A 19,126-nucleotide genomic window follows, 5' to 3' on the forward strand; every position below is an offset into this window, starting at 1 on the left:
CATCTGTTACTAGCTTGTGTGGTAGCACCATTCATAAAAAAAAAAAAAAAAAAAAAAAAATCACCATTCACAAAAATATCACATGATATGAGGCTATTAATTAAACCACACTTGGACTGGGAATAGAAGGAATGTCAGCAGGATTCTACAATACAGCTCTGTGGTAACTACTGCTTGTCACGCTCAACTCAGTTACTGCCTATCTTGCATTTTTGAATTTTTCAATACATGAGAGACCTGGAGAGGCAGAGGCAGTAAGCCACTAACAGTGAACGCCAATATTGGCTTGAAACGGGGGAAAAGTAAGGCATGAGAGTGAAAAGAAAAAGCAAGCTTTTGGAAAAAACCCGGGGCTACCTCTGTTGATATCCCCAAGGCCTATTGAATGTTCCATTTTTAGAATGCAGGTATTGACCACTTATTTAGCCATCATTCATTCAATAAGCAATAAGTGGGATCGATTCCACAGCTCTCTGACAACAACCAGGAGCTGCTATGCCTTTCTCCTTATTAATTCAGAATCAATGTCCAATTCAAACTTTGGATCTCCAGTTGACAATGCAGACTTTTCAACAAAATGACAATCTCTTCGCTCTCCCGCGTGTACCATTAAAAAACTGCAATTAACAACCAATGAAAAGAGCTTTTACCACATCATACTTAGGAGTGCTATCTCGAGCTAATTCTGTTACTTTGTTTTAATAACGTGTAGGGTACGTAATGTATTTTTAATTACCATATTTGCTGACAAAGCAAATTCAATCATAGTTTTATGAAGGCAGCATGGTGGATTAGCTGGTAAAGCGTTGGCTTCACAGTTCTGAGGTCTCGGGTTCAATCCCAGACCCACCTGTGTGGAGTTTGCATGTTGTCCCCATGCCTGCGTGGGTTTCCTCCGGGCACTACGGTTCCCTCCCACGTTCCAAACACATGCAACATTAAATAGACACTCTAAATTGCCCCTAGGTGTGATTGTGAGTGTGGATGTTTGTCTCAATGTGCCCTGCGATTGGCTGGCAACCAGTTCAGGGTGTACCCCGCCTCCTACCCGTTGACAGCTGGGATAGGCTCGAGCACGCCCCGTGACCCTTGTGAGGATAAGTGGTGAAGATGGATGGTGGATAGTTTTATGATCAGATAGATGATTGTTGATAAAAATATTTTTGGGGTAATCAGAGACTGATACATGCTGATCAGAACTAGGTGGCTAAATCAACTGTTTAACTATGAATGACCTTGATCTCAATGTAAAAATATCAACGTGATGCTTTGAGCTTTTACAATTTGTGTTGTTTCACCTTGCAACACATTACAAGCTAAGATACGCCAATATGGACCAAAAATGTACAGGTATATCAGGAAAATATATCATCAGACAGCACTTTCCAAGTTAAGTTGCCAAGTGACTTTTGTGAAACCTTACATCTTTGCTTTATTTCAAAGAATGTTTTAAATTGCTATGACTGTCATTAGTGACTGAAAACAAAGCTTTTCCCTGGAAAATACTTGCATATTTTGGATGTCCCCAATTTTGTAAGAACTTAAAGGTGCCACATTTTACCAAACTAACTCGTTTAAATATTTGGAATGTAACATGGTCTCCATGGTACCTCAGTAAACATGTGAAATATAAATTAAAATATTTCACGCATTCCTGAGTTCCATATGTTTTTAATGCCGAGGGGGCCTGAAATGAGGTCATTCAAATTTCTCGAGCTCATCTATAATACGTCACAAACACCTGAGTCAGCTCTGTGGAAAAAAACAAAATACAAAACTGTACTCTCACAAGCAATTCTTCAGCACAGAAACAACCAATCAGGAGAAACAGGGCAGTCTGAACCAAATATTGACAGAGTCGATACAAAACTGGGTCAAACAGAGATAGCTGTCAGAGCGGTATTTTCTGGACACTTCAATCACAGAACCAAGGTACTATTTTTGAAAATGAAATTGACAGTCCATGTGAGGGAGTCACTCTATGGTGGTCTAAATAGCCAAAATATGGGACCTTAAAGACACGCACACTTGTTTTCTCCTAGTGGCCTCCTCAACCACAGAAGGCATTATGATTTTGTGTTGTGTGTACACAGGTCACGGTTGCACAACCCTCAAGAGTCACCCCTCCAACTCCCGTCTGCATTGAGCTGGGGATATATATGTAGCCTGAATAATTTAACTACTCTCTTGCATATTTAACGACCCAGTGCCCCCATCACCCCTTCATGGTGTGGTGAAATACAAATGTCTTCTTACACTGTCCTCAGTATGTGTGGAAGTATAAAGATTCTGAATCACCAGTCCGCAGCCTGGACAGGAGATTAATTATGGATGAACTTAATACTATGTGCAAAATGAAAGGAAAATCTATCCTGTCAGCCAAGTCAAGGCTGATTTTTTCAGCCTCTGTCCACCCAGAATGCATTTGAACAAAAAAGTAAAAAAAGAATTGGTAAAAATACTCGTGACGAACACTCAAAATTCTAGTTAAGCCATACTTCATTTCTGTAAGGTTAAGGCTGAGCTTCAGTCCATGTGCGATTGGGTTAAGGGGCACATATACTTTTTAATTGTTTGCCCAACGATAAAGTCAATCCTTTTAACATTTTTTACAATTGCGAAGTCACAATTGTGTTGACCAAAATTCAAAGATTAGCTTGATTAATTGACTCAATGTTGGGGCAAAGCGGGATAGTGGCTCATTTGAGAGAGGACGGCCCCCTCAAAATGGGTTCAGGGATTTAAAAAAAAAAAAAATATGGAAAGAATGCCGTAATTCTTAATTCATGGATTATTTTGACAAAAGCATTTTTTATGAAAGAAACTGCAAACTGACGTGTTTTGAGGACCCACCTACCTCTCTGTGGAGGTGGAATTTCCACGGAAACCATTGAGGTCAATCCAACTGGATGACATTAGATCACAATTTGTTTAATAGCAAATCCAAGATCCAAAGCTAAAATTTAGCCTAAAAATCATATTTTGAAATACCCTCAATACTGTTTTACCAATTCTGTACAAGTACTTCACACAGCTCTGATATTTACTGTAGCCTTATCACCAATCTCTGCGCTGAAGCAACACCAGAGAGCTGCTTCATTAAAATTTGAAAGCCAACTAAAAGTTTGGGGAATTTTGGGATCCCATGTCAACAACATCCAAACTATTATGATTATAAACGTTTGCACTATTTTAATGTTCTTGTGACATTATTATTTGATTTTGCATAATCCTCATTTGATCATATCAGATCTTCAGTCGTCCATCTTTCAATTTTCACTTTCTGAACATCTTTCACTACTTCCTAATCCAGTCATGAGTGCTCAAGGGCTCCAGGCCAAGGATAAAACGGGCTCCAGCGACCCGTACGTCACTGTCCAGGTGGGAAAGACCAAGCGTCGGACAAAGACCATCTTTGGCAACCTCAACCCGGTGTGGGACGAGAGGTTTTACTTGTAAGTACTCTTGAAGAATTCATCCTTTCTCTGACCAGATGGTTGCTGCTGAGGCTTGTTCTAGGATGGTCTCAATCCATTATTTAGGATGTAAAACTACGTTATTAATAGTTTAGGGAAGTAAAATTTGATAGAGCACGCAACACAGCAGCTGCAGCAGAGCATTGCTAAAACCAGTCTTGCTGCTGTTCTACAGTACCATTCATCAGAGTATGGAGCAGAATCAGTATCCCTGCAGTTTTGCCAACCAAATACATTGTATGTGACATATTATGTCCTCCCTATGGTCTGACCCATCTGCCTCCTTTGCACCTGACCTGTGAAGGTGTGTAATTGTCCCAGGAATTTCAGGACTGAGTCACTATGTGCCCCGATTTTTGCTCAGTAATAACAGCAAAAGAGCCAGCACGGTGAACTACCGGTTAGAACATCTGCCTCAAAGTTCTGAGGACTGGGGTTAAAATTCCAGCCCCACCTCCAAGCACACTGGTTTCACCCCCACATCTCAAAAAAGCATTGATTAAGAGATTCCATGTGCCCTGTGATTGGCTGGCGACCAGGTCAGGATGTACCTTTCCTCCTGGCCGATGACAGCTGGGTGGGCTCCAACACTCCTGCGACCCTTGTGAGGATAAGTGGCTCAAATAATGGATGGATGGATAACAGCAGAAAAAAAGACCAAAACATGGTGTGCAGGAGGAAGGAAACATGCTGAATGTCTGTTCTTCTCATCTTTTATGCAGCATTGGTCTATGGTCCAGACCAAGGATGAAAGGGTGTTTAAAAAAAAAATCATATCATGATGATCAAGAGAACTTTATCTCAGTATTATCAATGTACTGTAGCTAAAATGAATGCCCAGAACACAGATGGATACCCCTAAAGCATCGCAACACTATTTATCCATCATAACTAAATGAATCCAGCAAATTTACACTCATCAGCACTAATAAACACAACATGGAGCAAAATGTGGTTGATAATTGCAATAACTATAGCAACTGCATAGTCTAGCAGAAACCAACACACCAACAAATAACTGAATGTAATTTGAAGGTACAATTCAAACACAATATTCTCAATTGGTAGGTGGAAAAAAAAAAAGAGATCTTAACCTGATCTGTTTACACCTGTGTTATTACCTTTTGAGCGTCTATACTTCATCCTGTTGGCTACTGATGCTATTGCTAACATTGCTGCATTAAGTGAGCACGTGCTACATGAAAGATGTGCTGGCTCCAGGGCTATTTGCTCACAGAGGCACTAAATATGGTAGCAATGATAATTGTGACCCTGTAAAATGTTATCATGCTTTATCAGTTATCTGTAAAGTATTTCATTCCTAATCCAGAGACAGTTTTGTGTAGAAAATATTGAACGCGACTAACATTTCACACTCTGGCTTTGAGGAGATAAAGTAAGTAACTACCGTATTTTTCCGCACTATAAGGCGCAACTAAAAGCCTTTAATTTTATCAAAAGACGATGGTGCCCCTTATATATGGACTGATATTGAGTCTTTAGTGGAGCTCCATCTAATGGATCCATAACGTAACCCCAGCCTCTACTGTAGTGTCTATTCTATGTGCCTTATAATCTGGTGCGCTTTATAGATGGAAAAAGTTTTGAAATATACCATTCATTCATTGGATGTGCGCCTTATAATGCGGTGCGCCTTATAGTGCGAAAAATACGGTACAGTAAAGTATATATATTTTTTGTGTTGCACTTCTCAAAGAGAGTACTCACAAAGGACTTTACATCATGAAAATAAATTATTTGGTGAATAAATTAAAAAAATAATAATCAACATTGAATAAAACAGGTCATACTGAACTATTGTTTGTAACTGCTTTTTAAAAATGTTGATAGGAAATGTGTTACTGATAAGGATTGGTCATTTATTGTTTTTTTTTTTTCCCTTGTTCCAGTGGGTAGAAATAATGAATACTATCTTTAATTCTCAAATGAGAGGAGTGGAGCTCTGTCTGAATGTTCCGAAGCTTTCAATGGCTAGTTTTAATGAGCAGCCATATTGTCATCTTGCCAGAGAGGAAATATATACATAGTTGAACTTTAACACAGCTGACTTTCTGTTGCGCTTCTTTAGACAACAAACTAGCTGCGACCGAATCAACAGCACAGCTGCTGGTCGCAGGCGAGTAGGGCATCCCATTTTGTACAACAGATGGACCATCATTTCTACACAATGCTTAATGAAAAATATATAAAATATTAAGCCAATCACTAATTGCGACAAATGAACTACAGGAATTCTCAAAGTGAATGAATTGTTTGGAGGCAAGTGAATGAGCAATTAGCCCTTGCCATTTTTTGATGACTGTTACATATTTCACCCGATCCTGCTCATTGTCCAGATCAAAAACTATGTTATGTTTACATAAAATAGGAGTTGAAAACTGTCCCCAATCATTGCACTTTAGGCGATCACAAACTCACCCTGAAAGAACACTGAAAAGAAAAACTCATTAAATGCTAGGTCTTAATTAAACTGGAGTATGTATTTTAATCTGGAGGATCTCATGTTTAATGTGCATGTAAATATGCGATATGGTTGTATGACTTGCAGCGTTTGTACACTGTTATCCTCAGTTGCTCTATGTTGCTCTTGTTCCCAAAAGCCCCACGGAAACTGATATGTTCAGAAATCTGCAATGCACCCATCCACTGTTTGGCAACATGGTTTAGAATCATGCAAATGTTGGCAATGATCAGGTTATAAATCCACTATTTTCGCTGGTGTGTTATGATGTTAACAAGGGCTCAAATCCCAAGCATCTTTACCCCTTGTCAACGTATTTGTCAGCAAAAGTGCCATTTCGTCTGGAATTTTTATCATTGCGTGAATACCAGTTAATAAATCGAGATGAAATGCAGCAGAATGCGATCAGATGGCATTAATCAATGTGCAAAAATCAACGTAAAAACAATGCCGCTTGCCTGGCGAGACAATGTCGCCATATTTTATTGTGATGAGTGCATCTGATAGCAGCTATGAAGCAACTAATGTGAGAGCCTGACGGTATTTAGGAATCACTGGTCGACCGTATCTGCAGCCATCTTCGTCCGACACCTTTCGTTGGCGGGGTGCTACGCTCACGTGAAGCGTTTAGTTTTTGTCATTCCTCTAGAGGTTTCTGAACATTCTTATAGCTCCCAGTCTCCTATGGCTGAGGTATTCAACAAAATATATTTGAATGTTATGATTACTAGTGGGACATTATTTCCCCTTAAAAAAAAAAAAAACAGATATACTAAAGGAGCAATAATTGAGTCTATTTCAAGAAGAAATGTTGAAACTTAATCAAATTTGAAATTCCCCGCCCGACCCCCCCAAAAAAACCTTCAAAAGTGGGTTCACACTTCCCACGTTTTGTTTTTTTAACATTAATTCTGGAGTGATTTTTTTTGGGGGGGGCTAGCGTGGTTCATTAAAATATTGATTTCCAACTCTTGTAAAGTAATACAAAATTTTTCAATTCTATTCGTCAAAAAGTTGACAAAAAATACACCTTTGTTCATCTATCTATACCAGTGATGTATGGGGAAAGGCAGAACTTCCAGCAGAAAGAACAATTAAACGTGCATTCACCTGTTACTGAATAATACCTTTGTGTTCGATTTAACAGGCACACATTTCATACCAAGTAAAAATATTTCCGAGTAAATTGAGACACGATTATTATTTAAATCATTACTTTCTGTGAGATTTTTGTTTTCTGGTGTGCTTGTGGCACACACCAATCATAACCTCAGGACCATTGTAAACCAACAACCTCCTATAATTTTAAGTATATAATAATGTGAATAATTATACATAAATTTTAGATGTATGAATGCCAATTAGTTTGTCTTTTCTTTCTTTTACTTACACTAATTGCTATGTGGGTTCCTGGACTTTAAAATTTTAGTTGTTCATTTCTTCATGATCAAAATGTATCAAATCAACGCTGCCCACTAAAAAGAATAAAAAAAAAAAATCTGTTCCAGGAGCCCCCCAAAAATATATATTTTTTTGGTTCATGTTTTTGATTAAAAAAAAAAAAAAAAAATCACTCCTTTTTTTCCCCACTTCACTTGAGCAATGACATATTTTAAAATGTTATGTGATTCAAATTTCGGCTCATAACACTATGAAGTGATAAAAAGACCTAATACAATGAAGAAAATAAGCATTTGAACACCCTGCTATATTGAAAGTTCACCCAGTTACAAATCATGGAGGGGTCTGAAATTTTCACTGTAGGTGCATGTCCACTGTGAGAGAGATAATCTAAAAAGAAAAATCCAGAAATCAAAATGTATGATTTCTTCATGATATATTTGTGTCATACAGCTGCAAATAAGTATTTGCACATCTGAGAAAACCAATCTTAATATTGGGTACAGTAGACTTTGTTTGCAATGACAGAGGTCAAACGTCTCCTGTAGTTGTTCACCAGGTTTGCACACACTGCAGGAGGGATTTTGGCCTACCCCTCCACACAGATCTTCTCTAGATCAGACAGGTTTCTGGGCTGTCGCTGAGAAATACGGAGTTTCAGCTCCCTCCAAAGATTTTCTATTGGGTTTAGGTCTGGAGACTGGCTAGGCCACGCCAGAACCTTCATATGCTTCTTACGGAGCCACTCCTTGGTTTTCCTGGCTGTGTGTCCTTCCATGATTTCTAAGTGGGAGAATTTGCAATATAGCAGGGTGTTCAAATACTTATTTTCTTCACTGTAAAAGCATGTGACTAGAAAAATCAAACAAACACTAAGTTACTTCTAAGTCAAGGTATCAAAATACTTTGGAAATCACATTCAGAGATAAAAAATAATGCATCTACAATAAAAGCAACTGCTGGCGGTGCCACTTGCACACAGGCTCCACACCTGTAATAGGGCTCCAGCCGTGGCTGTAATAAAACTCTTTTCTATTACAATGGGGATGCAGATTAATAGTGTGATACATTACTATGTGCTTAGCAAAGAGCAGAATCCCAGACGAGGGCAGCTGTAAGCATCCAGTGGTTCCCAAAGAAAGGGATTAGCGCGGAAATACTGCGGCTAGCGTTCTTGTGGATTTTGCACCCAAGACGTCATTAGTACAAGAAATAATCTGTCGATTTTAATCGCGATGGTGGACGGTCTGACCCCATCCAAGGCTATAAGTGCTCGACAGCGTCGTTACAGCGAAGCGCCTGTTGGACAGAAGCGATGCTTATTTTACATAATGATGTTTTGACAAATAGATAATCCTCCTTGTGAATGCTACGCAGTCATTCTCGTGTAACGCGCAGCTCAGCTCTGATGATGTTAGCATGCGCTGGGAGAGTCATGCAGAGGAAAGGTCATGCAGCGTCTTGGGGGTGACGCTCCCTGCCAGGCAGAGAACACGATTCGGCGCACACGCAAACGAGATGGTTGCCCAGTCAAACACAAATACACACTTTTATCTCATGACAGGCAAGAATTGCTTTTTTATATTTAAAAAAAAAAAAGGGGGACACAGAACGTGCGTGTCCATGCTTATCTCCAATTGTGTATTTGACATTAAGTCATTCTGCTCGGCTGAGCGCCTCGACCCGATGAGCTGTCAGTCGAACGCGCCGCAGAAGAACACGATGCCACTGATTGCTTTGACCGACGTGCCTCCCCTTGTGCGATCCCCAGCGAATGTCACAACGCCACGGATCGCATCAAGGTGCGCGTGTGGGACGAGGACGACGACATCAAGTCGCGGGTGAAGCAGCATTTCAAGCGGGAGTCGGACGACTTCCTGGGCCAGACCATCATCGAAGTCCGCACGCTCAGCGGGGAAATGGATGTTTGGTACAATCTGGGTAAGTATTTTAACAAGTGACACGCGAGACTGGTTGACAACAAAATGCCTTCAAGCATCTCATATAACGACTAAACTGTTCCTTTTAGCATGTAAGAAAGCCTGACAAACCACTATACCGGCCTTACCTCCCCATCCAACATTGGTACTTTACTCACAAGAGGGCAAGCAGAGGGATGAAAATGTGAAAAAGCCATCTTAAATAAAGTTTTGGCTCTGATTCATGACAATAATCCATGGAATCTTAAGGAAAAGAAACTGACTTGTAGTGTGTTGAGAGGGTCCACTAACTGATTTTTGACCTTGGCTTCTCCAGCCAACCTGGATTACCATTATGGATCACAAATCCTGACTCAGACCAGGCACTATTTTGCCACTTGGCTTTCACTAACTCAGCCTTCTTGTGTCTGATATTCTTCAAAATCACACTCGCTGCTTGGACATAGAGACAGAATCGCTAGAAATTTTAAAAACTACCGCAGACTTCCGTCATACAGTTTTTTGAATCCTTTTAGAATGTTATTAATTTCGGCAGCACAGTGGATTACTGGTTAGCACGTCTGCCTAACAGTTCTGAGGACCCAGGTTCAAATCACCACACCTGCGTGAAGTTTGCATGTTCTCCCTGTGTCTGTGTGGGTTTTCAACGGGTACTTGGGTTTTCACCCAGAGCTCCAAAACATGCATGGTGGGTTAACTGAAGACTCTAAATTGCCCTTAGGTATGAATTTGAGTGTGAATAGTTGCCTGTTTATACAGTATGTCCACTGAGATTGGCTGGCAATCAGTTCAGGGTATGGCCCGCCTCTTGGCCGAAGATAGTTGGGATAGGCTCCAGCACGCCCACGACCCTAGTGATGATAAGTGCTACTGAAAAGGAATTAATGAAATATTAATTTTGTTTGACTACTAATGTGTTTTAGTCTAATTCTCAGACTTAGCGACAGCAAAATGGCAAGCACATCACAGAGGTGCATTCAGACATTGCATAAACGGGAGTAAATGTGTTCTTTGTTGGTTTTCTTGAAATACAGTACATACCATACTTTTAAAAATTTATTCCACCTATGAGGAAAATTACGATTTGTATCAGAATGCTTTAGTTAAAAGTCTGTAAGATCACACTGTCATGATATGGAATTTGTTGTCTTTCATAACATAATAATAGATCACATAAAATATTTTGTTAATATGGTCAGAGCCGACTATATTAACAACTACAAAGTTTATTCATGGCCCAACACTACATAAGTAAAAAAAAAAAAAAACCTCTAAAGTATTTGTTCACATACATGGTTCCAGGGAGAACTTATTCATTTTTTTCTTTTTTTTTCGGCAGACCTTTGTGGCAAAAACTGCATTGATCATTGCTATTTGATTTTTGTACCTAGAGCAGTGGCATCGTGAGGCTCTTTTTAAAGGGGGGAATTCAGAATGGAATGGATTGTTGCAGGAATAGAGGACAATAATTGCTTGAAATTTGAAGAAAATTTAGAGTAACAGAGAGTGCTGAGGAAGTATACTTGGAAACGAGATATCTTAAAAAAAAGAGGTATTGGACAAGACATTGGAAAATAATACCTTGAAAATGTTCTCATTCAGTCTTGCCACTTCATGTAAACTACAATAAAAGCTAGTATCAACATGTCCCTCTTTAAAAACATTGTCTATTACACAAGTAGACGAATATAGTAACGCAAAAAGAATCAGAATCTCTTTAAATTCCCATCCCGACGATTGGCTGTTGTCATCAGGCCACAATGTTTACCCACTACAAGCAAAAACTGCAAACCTCCACGCTCTGGCCTTCCTTACAAAATCCCATTATACCGTCGCCAAAGTATAACCATTATACCCGCTCCCATCCAATAACCATTATCCTCAAAGATAGCAGGATAAATTTATGGTCAGTGTGTTCCAGTGCAGGCCATTAATACTGCTCAGGCACCGAAGAACGCACAGGCCCTGCGGTTCCCGTTCTGAGTGTTCCACTATTACCGCCCTCCCATTGGTTAGAATGGCGGCTTAATAGGAGTGCCGACTGCTGCTCGAGTATTGTTTGTCTCTCTTGCTAAAAGGAATCAATTTGTGCTAATCGTGACCCCATGCCTGGTTCCGTGGTTCAGAGTCTCTTTAAATACCCACAATGAATATTTAAAAGGGCTTATGTCAAGGTTGGTGATCGCCCCTCCAGCTCCACTCCTCTTGAAGCCTCTTCAGCGCCTCTTCAATGCGGGGCCACATGTCCCTTAATAATTTTCCACTTGACTAAAGCATGGAGTAGGCTTTGTAGATGATACTGCAGGTGTTGAACGTCTCCAAACACACTGAGTAATTTCAGTCTACATACTTCTATTTACAACACTCACAAAGTTTGGGATATTCAGCTGTCTGGTAAAAATTCTGGATGAACCTTAATGGCACAATAACCTTTGCATGTGAACTTATTTCGCATGTATCCATTATATAAATTTTTATTATGGCGGAACAACTGGTTAGCACATCTGTCTCACAGTTTTGAGGACCCGGGTTCAAATCTGGTCTACTCCAGTTTTTTTTCCAGATCCTCAAAACATGCATGGTAAATTAATGCAAAACTCCAAACTGCCTGTAGGTGTGACTATACAGTAAGTGTGAATGGTTGTTTGTTCATATGTGACCTGTGATTGGTTGGTGACCGTTTCGAGTCAGCTGGGATTGGCTCCAAGATGTCCGCGACTCTTGTGATAATATCCGGTACAGAAAATTGATGGATGGATTTTTATTACTGCGATCCAACTGGATGGATCTGTGCCACGCAACAGTTAGCATGCTACTTTGTTCTTCATCCCATTTCTTCCCTGTGTCTTAATCTATGCCCTGCATCTATTCCCACATTGCGTAGTACCCGTAGTATTTCGATGAGACACCACCGTATGTGTGTGTGTCGTTTCATAAGTACCTTTTGACATTTATGATATCGGTCTGTCTTGTGGATCACAGATTAAAATACGCGAGTGAGAATTTATTATTAAGGGCCTGTGCTTGTTGAATGTCACTGATAGTGTAGTGTTACACATTCCTGACTTTGGTGCGGGTAGTGTGGGTTCAATTCCCGCTCAGTGATGGTGTTGCTCTGTGCCCTACGACTGACTGGCCGCCTTTCGCCCCAAGTTTGCCAGGATAGACTTCAGCACTCCTGTGACCTTTATGAGTAAAAAGTGCCTTGGAAAATGGATGCATGGATGGTCCGTGCTTGTGACTCACGGCAAATTGGCGTACACTTTGAAGCGTTTCAAGGTGGTTAGCTAAGCTCAACTCACTAGCCATGAACAACGATAGTAGAGTACTAGCAGGGGAAACTCAAGCGAACGAAGGAAAACCAATGCCAACTTGTGGATTCTGTTTCAGGTTTGTGCTTGGGAGACAAAGACCATGTGTGTCTGTTTATTCAGCTCCTTATGCATTGTTAACTATTCCTACTAGATAGTCCTTGTGAGAATCATCAAAAGTTACTAATTCGATTTGCAGCCCCTCTATTGTATCATTCTAAATGAACCAATATCATCCTTCAATTAAAAGCATAATACAAATGAAATTGTTGTTAAAAGAAATCGTTTCACCCCTAATATCGTTGATGGAACCCAAAACTACTGACATGATTAAGGCAAACATTTTCTGGTTAATTGTACACTTTTTAGGGTAGGACAGCATTGATGCTTTACAGACCATTATGTCATCCAATCAAGTAATGCTTGGCATTGATGTTATGTGTTTAGATAATGTGAGTCGTAGACTGCTGGATTTATGTGCACAGCTCTATAAGTCAAAGTTATATTGCACCCAAGGACACATTAGGACGAGGACAGTTACTATGCTGTAACTTTACTCTCTGGCTTGTGTCTTAGTGCACTTGTAAGTTATGTTTTTGTAAATGTTGTATAAATATGATCTATCTATGAATATACACAGCTTTTGCCAACATCTAGAAGACTGTCTGATATAGGTTTAGAGAAATATTTTTTCCAAGTTTTCAGAATTAAACTCTGTTTTTATATCCGATTGAGACTCAACCCTTTTTTCAAAAATCAAATACAATAAATCCACTTGGTTGTGTTTTACAGATAAGAGGACGGACAAGTCCGCCGTATCCGGTGCCATCAGACTCAAGATCAGTGTGGAAATGAAGGGGGAGGAAAACGTGGTCCCACCTCACGGCCAGTACACCTGTTTACATGAGGTAACCTCAATGTGTTGTGAAAAAAATGAATTGTCCCTGGACCAAAAAAGCTTCTCTAAGAATGCTGTTTTCAAAAAATAAGTCACTCTCAATAAGGTATGGAAAGAATTTGTCAAGTTTTCAACAGAGAGATAGTGCAGTTGTTCAAATAGTTTCAAGAAATGCAAATTGAGGTATCCAGCGTGAAATTGCTCTCATTGTAAATGACTGATTCTAGATTATATCTGAGTCACAGGCAGGAACACCATTGTGTCACCATCCAAATACCTGTGTATATAGCAATTTATAGTAGTAGTTTGTGTAATAGTGCTAGAGTCTTCACTACCTCCATAAATAGATGGCACCACACTGAGATAAACAGGACAGATAGGGTGTCCCTCCCCCCAACTTGTGTCAACACAAAAGTTTGTTAAATGTGTGGTTGAGTACCATAAATTCTGCAAGGAGCAAGATTTATCCAGGCGGATTTACACGTATAACATGAAGTGACTAAATCGTTTTTTTTAATTTGACGAGGCGTTTGGACCCGGGTCATTACTGAAAGGTTGGTTATTTGCAAAGATGGCTTTTATGCCCACCACCCCACTCACTTTGCAACTTGACCCCTTCAACATTTAGTAAGCCTGTTGGAATCCATTGAGTAAAGATGGAGCTGTGCCAAACAGCAAAGCTTACTATTTACCCTCTGCTCTATGTTCCGATCCTCACCTTTGGCCATAAGATGAAAATAAATTGAGAGGCTCAGTTATCTAGTAGTGGCTAAGAGTAGAACCGCTGTTTCTCCACAACGGCAGGAGCCAGATGAAGTGGCTCAGGCATCTGGTCAAGGATCAGAGGGGGAAGCATCCAGGACAGAGCCAGTGGACCTGGCTGTATAAGCTGAAGTGTGGTGGGAGTGGCAATGTAAATTCTAAACATCTGTCAAAAAAGTGGAAGTGATGGGATTGTCAGGAGGTCCACACAGGTATAAGTTATTCATCACAATGAGTGGTCCCATACCAAGGAAATATGTCCCAGAGGCACATACAAGTGAATAAACACCGTCTCGCATACCCAACGACCTTCAGAAGTGACCTGTACTTGCCGTGCTTGAGGGCCGCACCCCACCCACTCGAGAGGCAGGGTCAGGCACAGGGGCCCACCCGAGAGCAGCCTTGTGGACAGGACACCACCCACACAGAGGGACCTAGGGTGGTAAACCAAACCCACTAAGGCATCCCAAAACTGGAGGAGATGGCAGGGGTCAAAGTCATCCGTCCATGGCAACCCCTTGACCCCTACATGTCAGGATAGGCTTCAGCTCACCTCTGATCTTGATTTATGTTTCACTGTATTCTCTCTATTTGCATGCACGCACACTAATCCTGTACTTCCTCAAATTGGTAGGAGGACTTTACTTCCTCAACTGCAGATGGTGCTCAGTGTATATTTCAAGATGTGTCAGTGTGTGAGTTGTATGATTTGTATCTCCTTTCACACTGAGTGACACTACTCTCCACCACCTCATACCCCTGTCCCTCCTTATCTACCCGTCCCATTCACAGAACCTGTTCCACTACTTGACTGAAGGCAAGAACAACGGCGTGGTGAAAATCCCACAGGTCAAAGGAGAAGAAGCGTGGAAGGTCTACTACGATGACGTGTCCCAGGAGATAGTGGACGAGTTTGCCATGAGATATGGAGTGGAGTCCATCTATCAGGCCATGACGTGAGTACCACCCTGATCGATGGTTCTGTACCCCAGACATTGGTCACTGTCTCATTGGACATAGAGTGGAGGGCAGAAAGAGAAGAGGAAGAAAAAGATGAGGCACACAGTGCTGTCTCCTCAGCATTATCAGAGCTCAGTGGACTATTGAGTTTACAAGTTTGATTGATTCATTGCTGGTGTCTTGGAAAAACAGTGAAATCTGCTTTGGTCGCATTGATTGTGGACAAAAATAAACTCTTCTTCTAGAAGGAACCCAAATTTCTTTCCTTCCTTCATTCTTTCCTTCATTCCTTCTTTCTTTTCATCCATCTAAATCATTCATTCAAATACATTAAAACGTGTACATAGTGCAAATTAAAACTCAGTTGTTTGAAAGTACTGCAATTGATTACATTTCACTTGACAGTAACAAATATTTAGGAACATAAATGTAGGGTGGACCCTCAGTTGATAAAAAAATGTTGATGGAGAATTTGCTTCAAAGGTTCCAGTAAATCCAGAACACAAAGTTGGTGACATCTTTAAACTGTCTGTTTTTGGCTTTGTTAATGGATAATGGTGATCATAGACCTACTGAAAGGACATTTTACTAAAGCTAAGATGGCCCACATAATTTTATGGGTCACAAGGTTTAATCTGTGACCTAGTTTAGACATTTATAAAGGCAGTAGTCGCAGACCTTTTTTTCAGCATTGACCAGTGTCACGGAAACTGGTATTTTCATTCTGTCTTGATTTTAATCCAGGCTTGTTTTTTTAATGCCAGGTACTTGGTCCCAGTTGCTGAATCAGTTTTAAAGGCTTCATTGCCTCATTTGTGAGCCTGTCGCCACATGGAACACAGAGCAAGCATGGTGCGTGAGACTCCCCTGTAGCGATTACATACTGTATCTTAGGTAGGACTGCTGTTATTGTCTCAGTGGTTGGCAAATGCTGCTTCATAAGGTAGGTAACAGAGCAGTTTTCCATCGTCATCAACTATTTAAGTTACCTTGGAAAACGGTAACAATAACAATAGAACTACGATAGTCAAAGCGCTACTTATCAAAGCGAGGATCTGCTACATATTAAACCGGTTAAACGGTTTACCACAGACTCGTTTCATTACCTAAGATGCAAGTTTAGCCAGCCAGCCATTGTTCTACACAGACTCTTTCAAGAGTGCGAACACAGATTGGGTTATGAAAGGAGCTAAGCACATACTTGTCTTTCTGTGAAGCCAACAATTTTCATCTTCCTTTTTTTTTTTTTTAATGGTGATGAGGATGACAAAATCGATCGATGAATGACCTTGATGAATGAGACAGGCAAGATGATGTTAGAACAAAAAAAGTAAGTTACTAAAAGTGTAGCTCATCAAAGTTAAGGTTCGTTATAACTGTTTTTATAACGTGCATGGTGTTAATTATTGGTAATATTTCATTTGTTACTACTACCTCTCATCAATTGTAGTTTCACTCGGATACTTTATAGAGTAGAAACTTAAAGGGTTGCCACAACAACTGAATTCATTGTTGTTTCCTCTGTGTGAGAGGCTACCAAGTTCAGACGTTTTTTTTTTTTTTGTTTTTCTCCTGAAAACCTATAAGCAATTAACTGCTTTTGTGACATTTATATTGATGACATGAATTTAGGCAGAAACACTAGGCCTATTAGCTGATTATTTTGGTTCTTTATGATTAATGGCCATTGTCGCCATGGAAACACTTTAAATGTCTTTTGGTCACATTCTGCCTATTGAGAGACGCTAAAGACAAATGGCTGAGCAAGCACGACGAGATCTGTAAGTCGTTTCGATGCAAACAAGTGAAGCAATTTTTTGTCTATTAAATGCTTCATGCTCAGAACCTGTTGAGGAAATTGTTGACTCAACCTGTTCACCTTCTTTGTTGAAAAACCTTACCTTTCACTAAATAACGCTTCCTACTCTGCTTGCTGCATTACATTTACTGGGGGAGGGAGGAGATGGGGTGCCGCAGTAACAGGGAGTAATTGGATCTGGGGATTGAACTAGCGAATGATACAAGAATAGGACGCCAGCAGATTCCATCATCAGTCACTTTGCATCACTTCCAGCCCCTCCACCTACCCCCTCACACATACTCCACCCCCACAACAAGTGCTCCTGGATAATTTGGAAGCTGAAAGCAAAGTAATTCAGTGGGCATTTTGATTCAAACATGTTTGTGTGGAGCCTGTTTTGAGAATTTCGTGTTCTTTTGATCAAATCTACGACTGAACAAGGGAATTGAAATCTGGAATGGAATGATGGAACAGAAATCTGTTTTGAGGATGCTCCTAATTCAAATGTTTACATTTTCCCCCAGAGCAAATAAAGTCAATAGAAAAAAAATGTACCCTTTTAACTACTTAAAGTCATGTCAAATGTTTTAGGTAAAAAACTTAAAACAAAAAAATTATTCTGCCTTTGCCCATGTGTCATGCTTTCTATAGTGGAACCTCAGAGTTCAAATTAAATTTATTTTTGATAAGTGTTCAAAGTTTGATTTGTTCAACTTCAGAATTTTTTTCCCCCAGAGGAAATAATGCAAATGAGTTCATTCCATTCCCAACCTTCAATAGTAAATTCCTATTTATGTAAAAACATGTACATGCTGTATAAAAATAAACAAATAAATACAAAATTAAGAAATTTAAAGTAACTTAAATGTGAATCATTTAACTTTTTGGTCGCGGTATGATCACATCGGACGAATGTGAAAGGGAAGGAGGAAGTGTTACGCCAAAGTCATTTTTTTGGTAAAACTCCAATTTGTACGATCCAATACTCCAAGGTGCCATGGTATTATTCTTTTAGTGCGTCAAGATGTACAGTAAACCTTAAATAACTTGTGCGTCCAGCATTATTTATATTGAATGTACGGTGGTGGAGATGTGGGTTTCCTCACAGAACTGACTGTATCCATCTCGTATGAAGCAGCCAGGAGTAGTGTACTGCTTTCCAATGTTGCAATATGTTTCACTTCATGTTGTGTACAGGATTTACATCACATTTTATTTTCTCTATCCCTGGTACCCTTCTGTGGTAACATCAGATGACACAAAAAGCTGAAAGGTTATTTTGTGACTACTGATGTTTATTTTATCTGAGAATTTTTGTTGAAATCCAAACTGTACGAATTCCAAAACATTCAACTTGCAAGGTTCTGCAAAATTTTGGAAAAAGCATCAGCCAAGCAAAGCAGGTACTTTCATGGGCTTTGTTGCGTTCAGCAGGGGGCTTCACCTTTGTTGTATTCCCTGGTGTGCTCAAGTAAACTTGCAGATGACTGCATTTACATTCGTATGCCCAGCAATGTAGTGTAGCGCATGTTTGATATGCTGTACAGGCAGAAATGAAGACGCTATAGAGTTCAGGTTTTTGGATTAGCATGCAGTCTTTACTTGGGTGGAAATCTGTGCTGTATCCAGGTTTCAGCAATTCATCCGTCGGGTTCTATATGCGAGTGTGAAGTTCATGATCATAATGGTGTTGCTACTGGAGACGAGTATGATGATTATTGTGTTCCATAAGTCTTGGTTCTCTGGATGGATTTTTTTTTGTTTAAATCATCAATTAATTGATTGTATTTTCATTTTAGTGGGACAGGAGGATCACATTGTTTTAGAGTTCTCTTTTCATAGCAGTGTGATCTTAAAGCCCAAGTGTCATCCCTATAAACATTCTAAAACACGCAGTGCACCCTAACTACGGGAGACAAACGGACCCCTTCTGACACGGAACCTCTTTTCGAAAAGGAGAACACCACACAATCGAGTCAAGTTACCGGAGCAATATTACACTATTGTTTCGAGCCCTCGGGAGAATATTGCACTATTGTTTCAAGCCATATTCAGATGATGTGCGATCACGGCCAAACCCCATCCCCGTTTGATC

General features: G+C 40.0%; 1 protein-coding gene across 1 annotated transcript in view; it reads left to right on the forward strand.

The window, feature by feature from the left end:
- The window catches only part of LOC133497496 (protein unc-13 homolog C), a 137,157-nt gene that overhangs the window by 41,793 nt on the left and 76,238 nt on the right, over nt 1-19,126 (forward strand). The window contains exons 9-12 of the mRNA XM_061813390.1: nt 3,314-3,455; nt 9,131-9,300; nt 13,403-13,518; nt 15,063-15,226. Coding sequence (XP_061669374.1) covers nt 3,314-3,455; nt 9,131-9,300; nt 13,403-13,518; nt 15,063-15,226 — 592 coding nt within the window. The remainder of the gene's footprint in view (nt 1-3,313; nt 3,456-9,130; nt 9,301-13,402; nt 13,519-15,062; nt 15,227-19,126) is intronic.

The sequence above is a fragment of the Syngnathoides biaculeatus genome, chromosome 3 (genome assembly GCF_019802595.1).
Source record: "Syngnathoides biaculeatus isolate LvHL_M chromosome 3, ASM1980259v1, whole genome shotgun sequence".
NCBI lineage: Eukaryota > Metazoa > Chordata > Actinopteri > Syngnathiformes > Syngnathidae > Syngnathoides > Syngnathoides biaculeatus.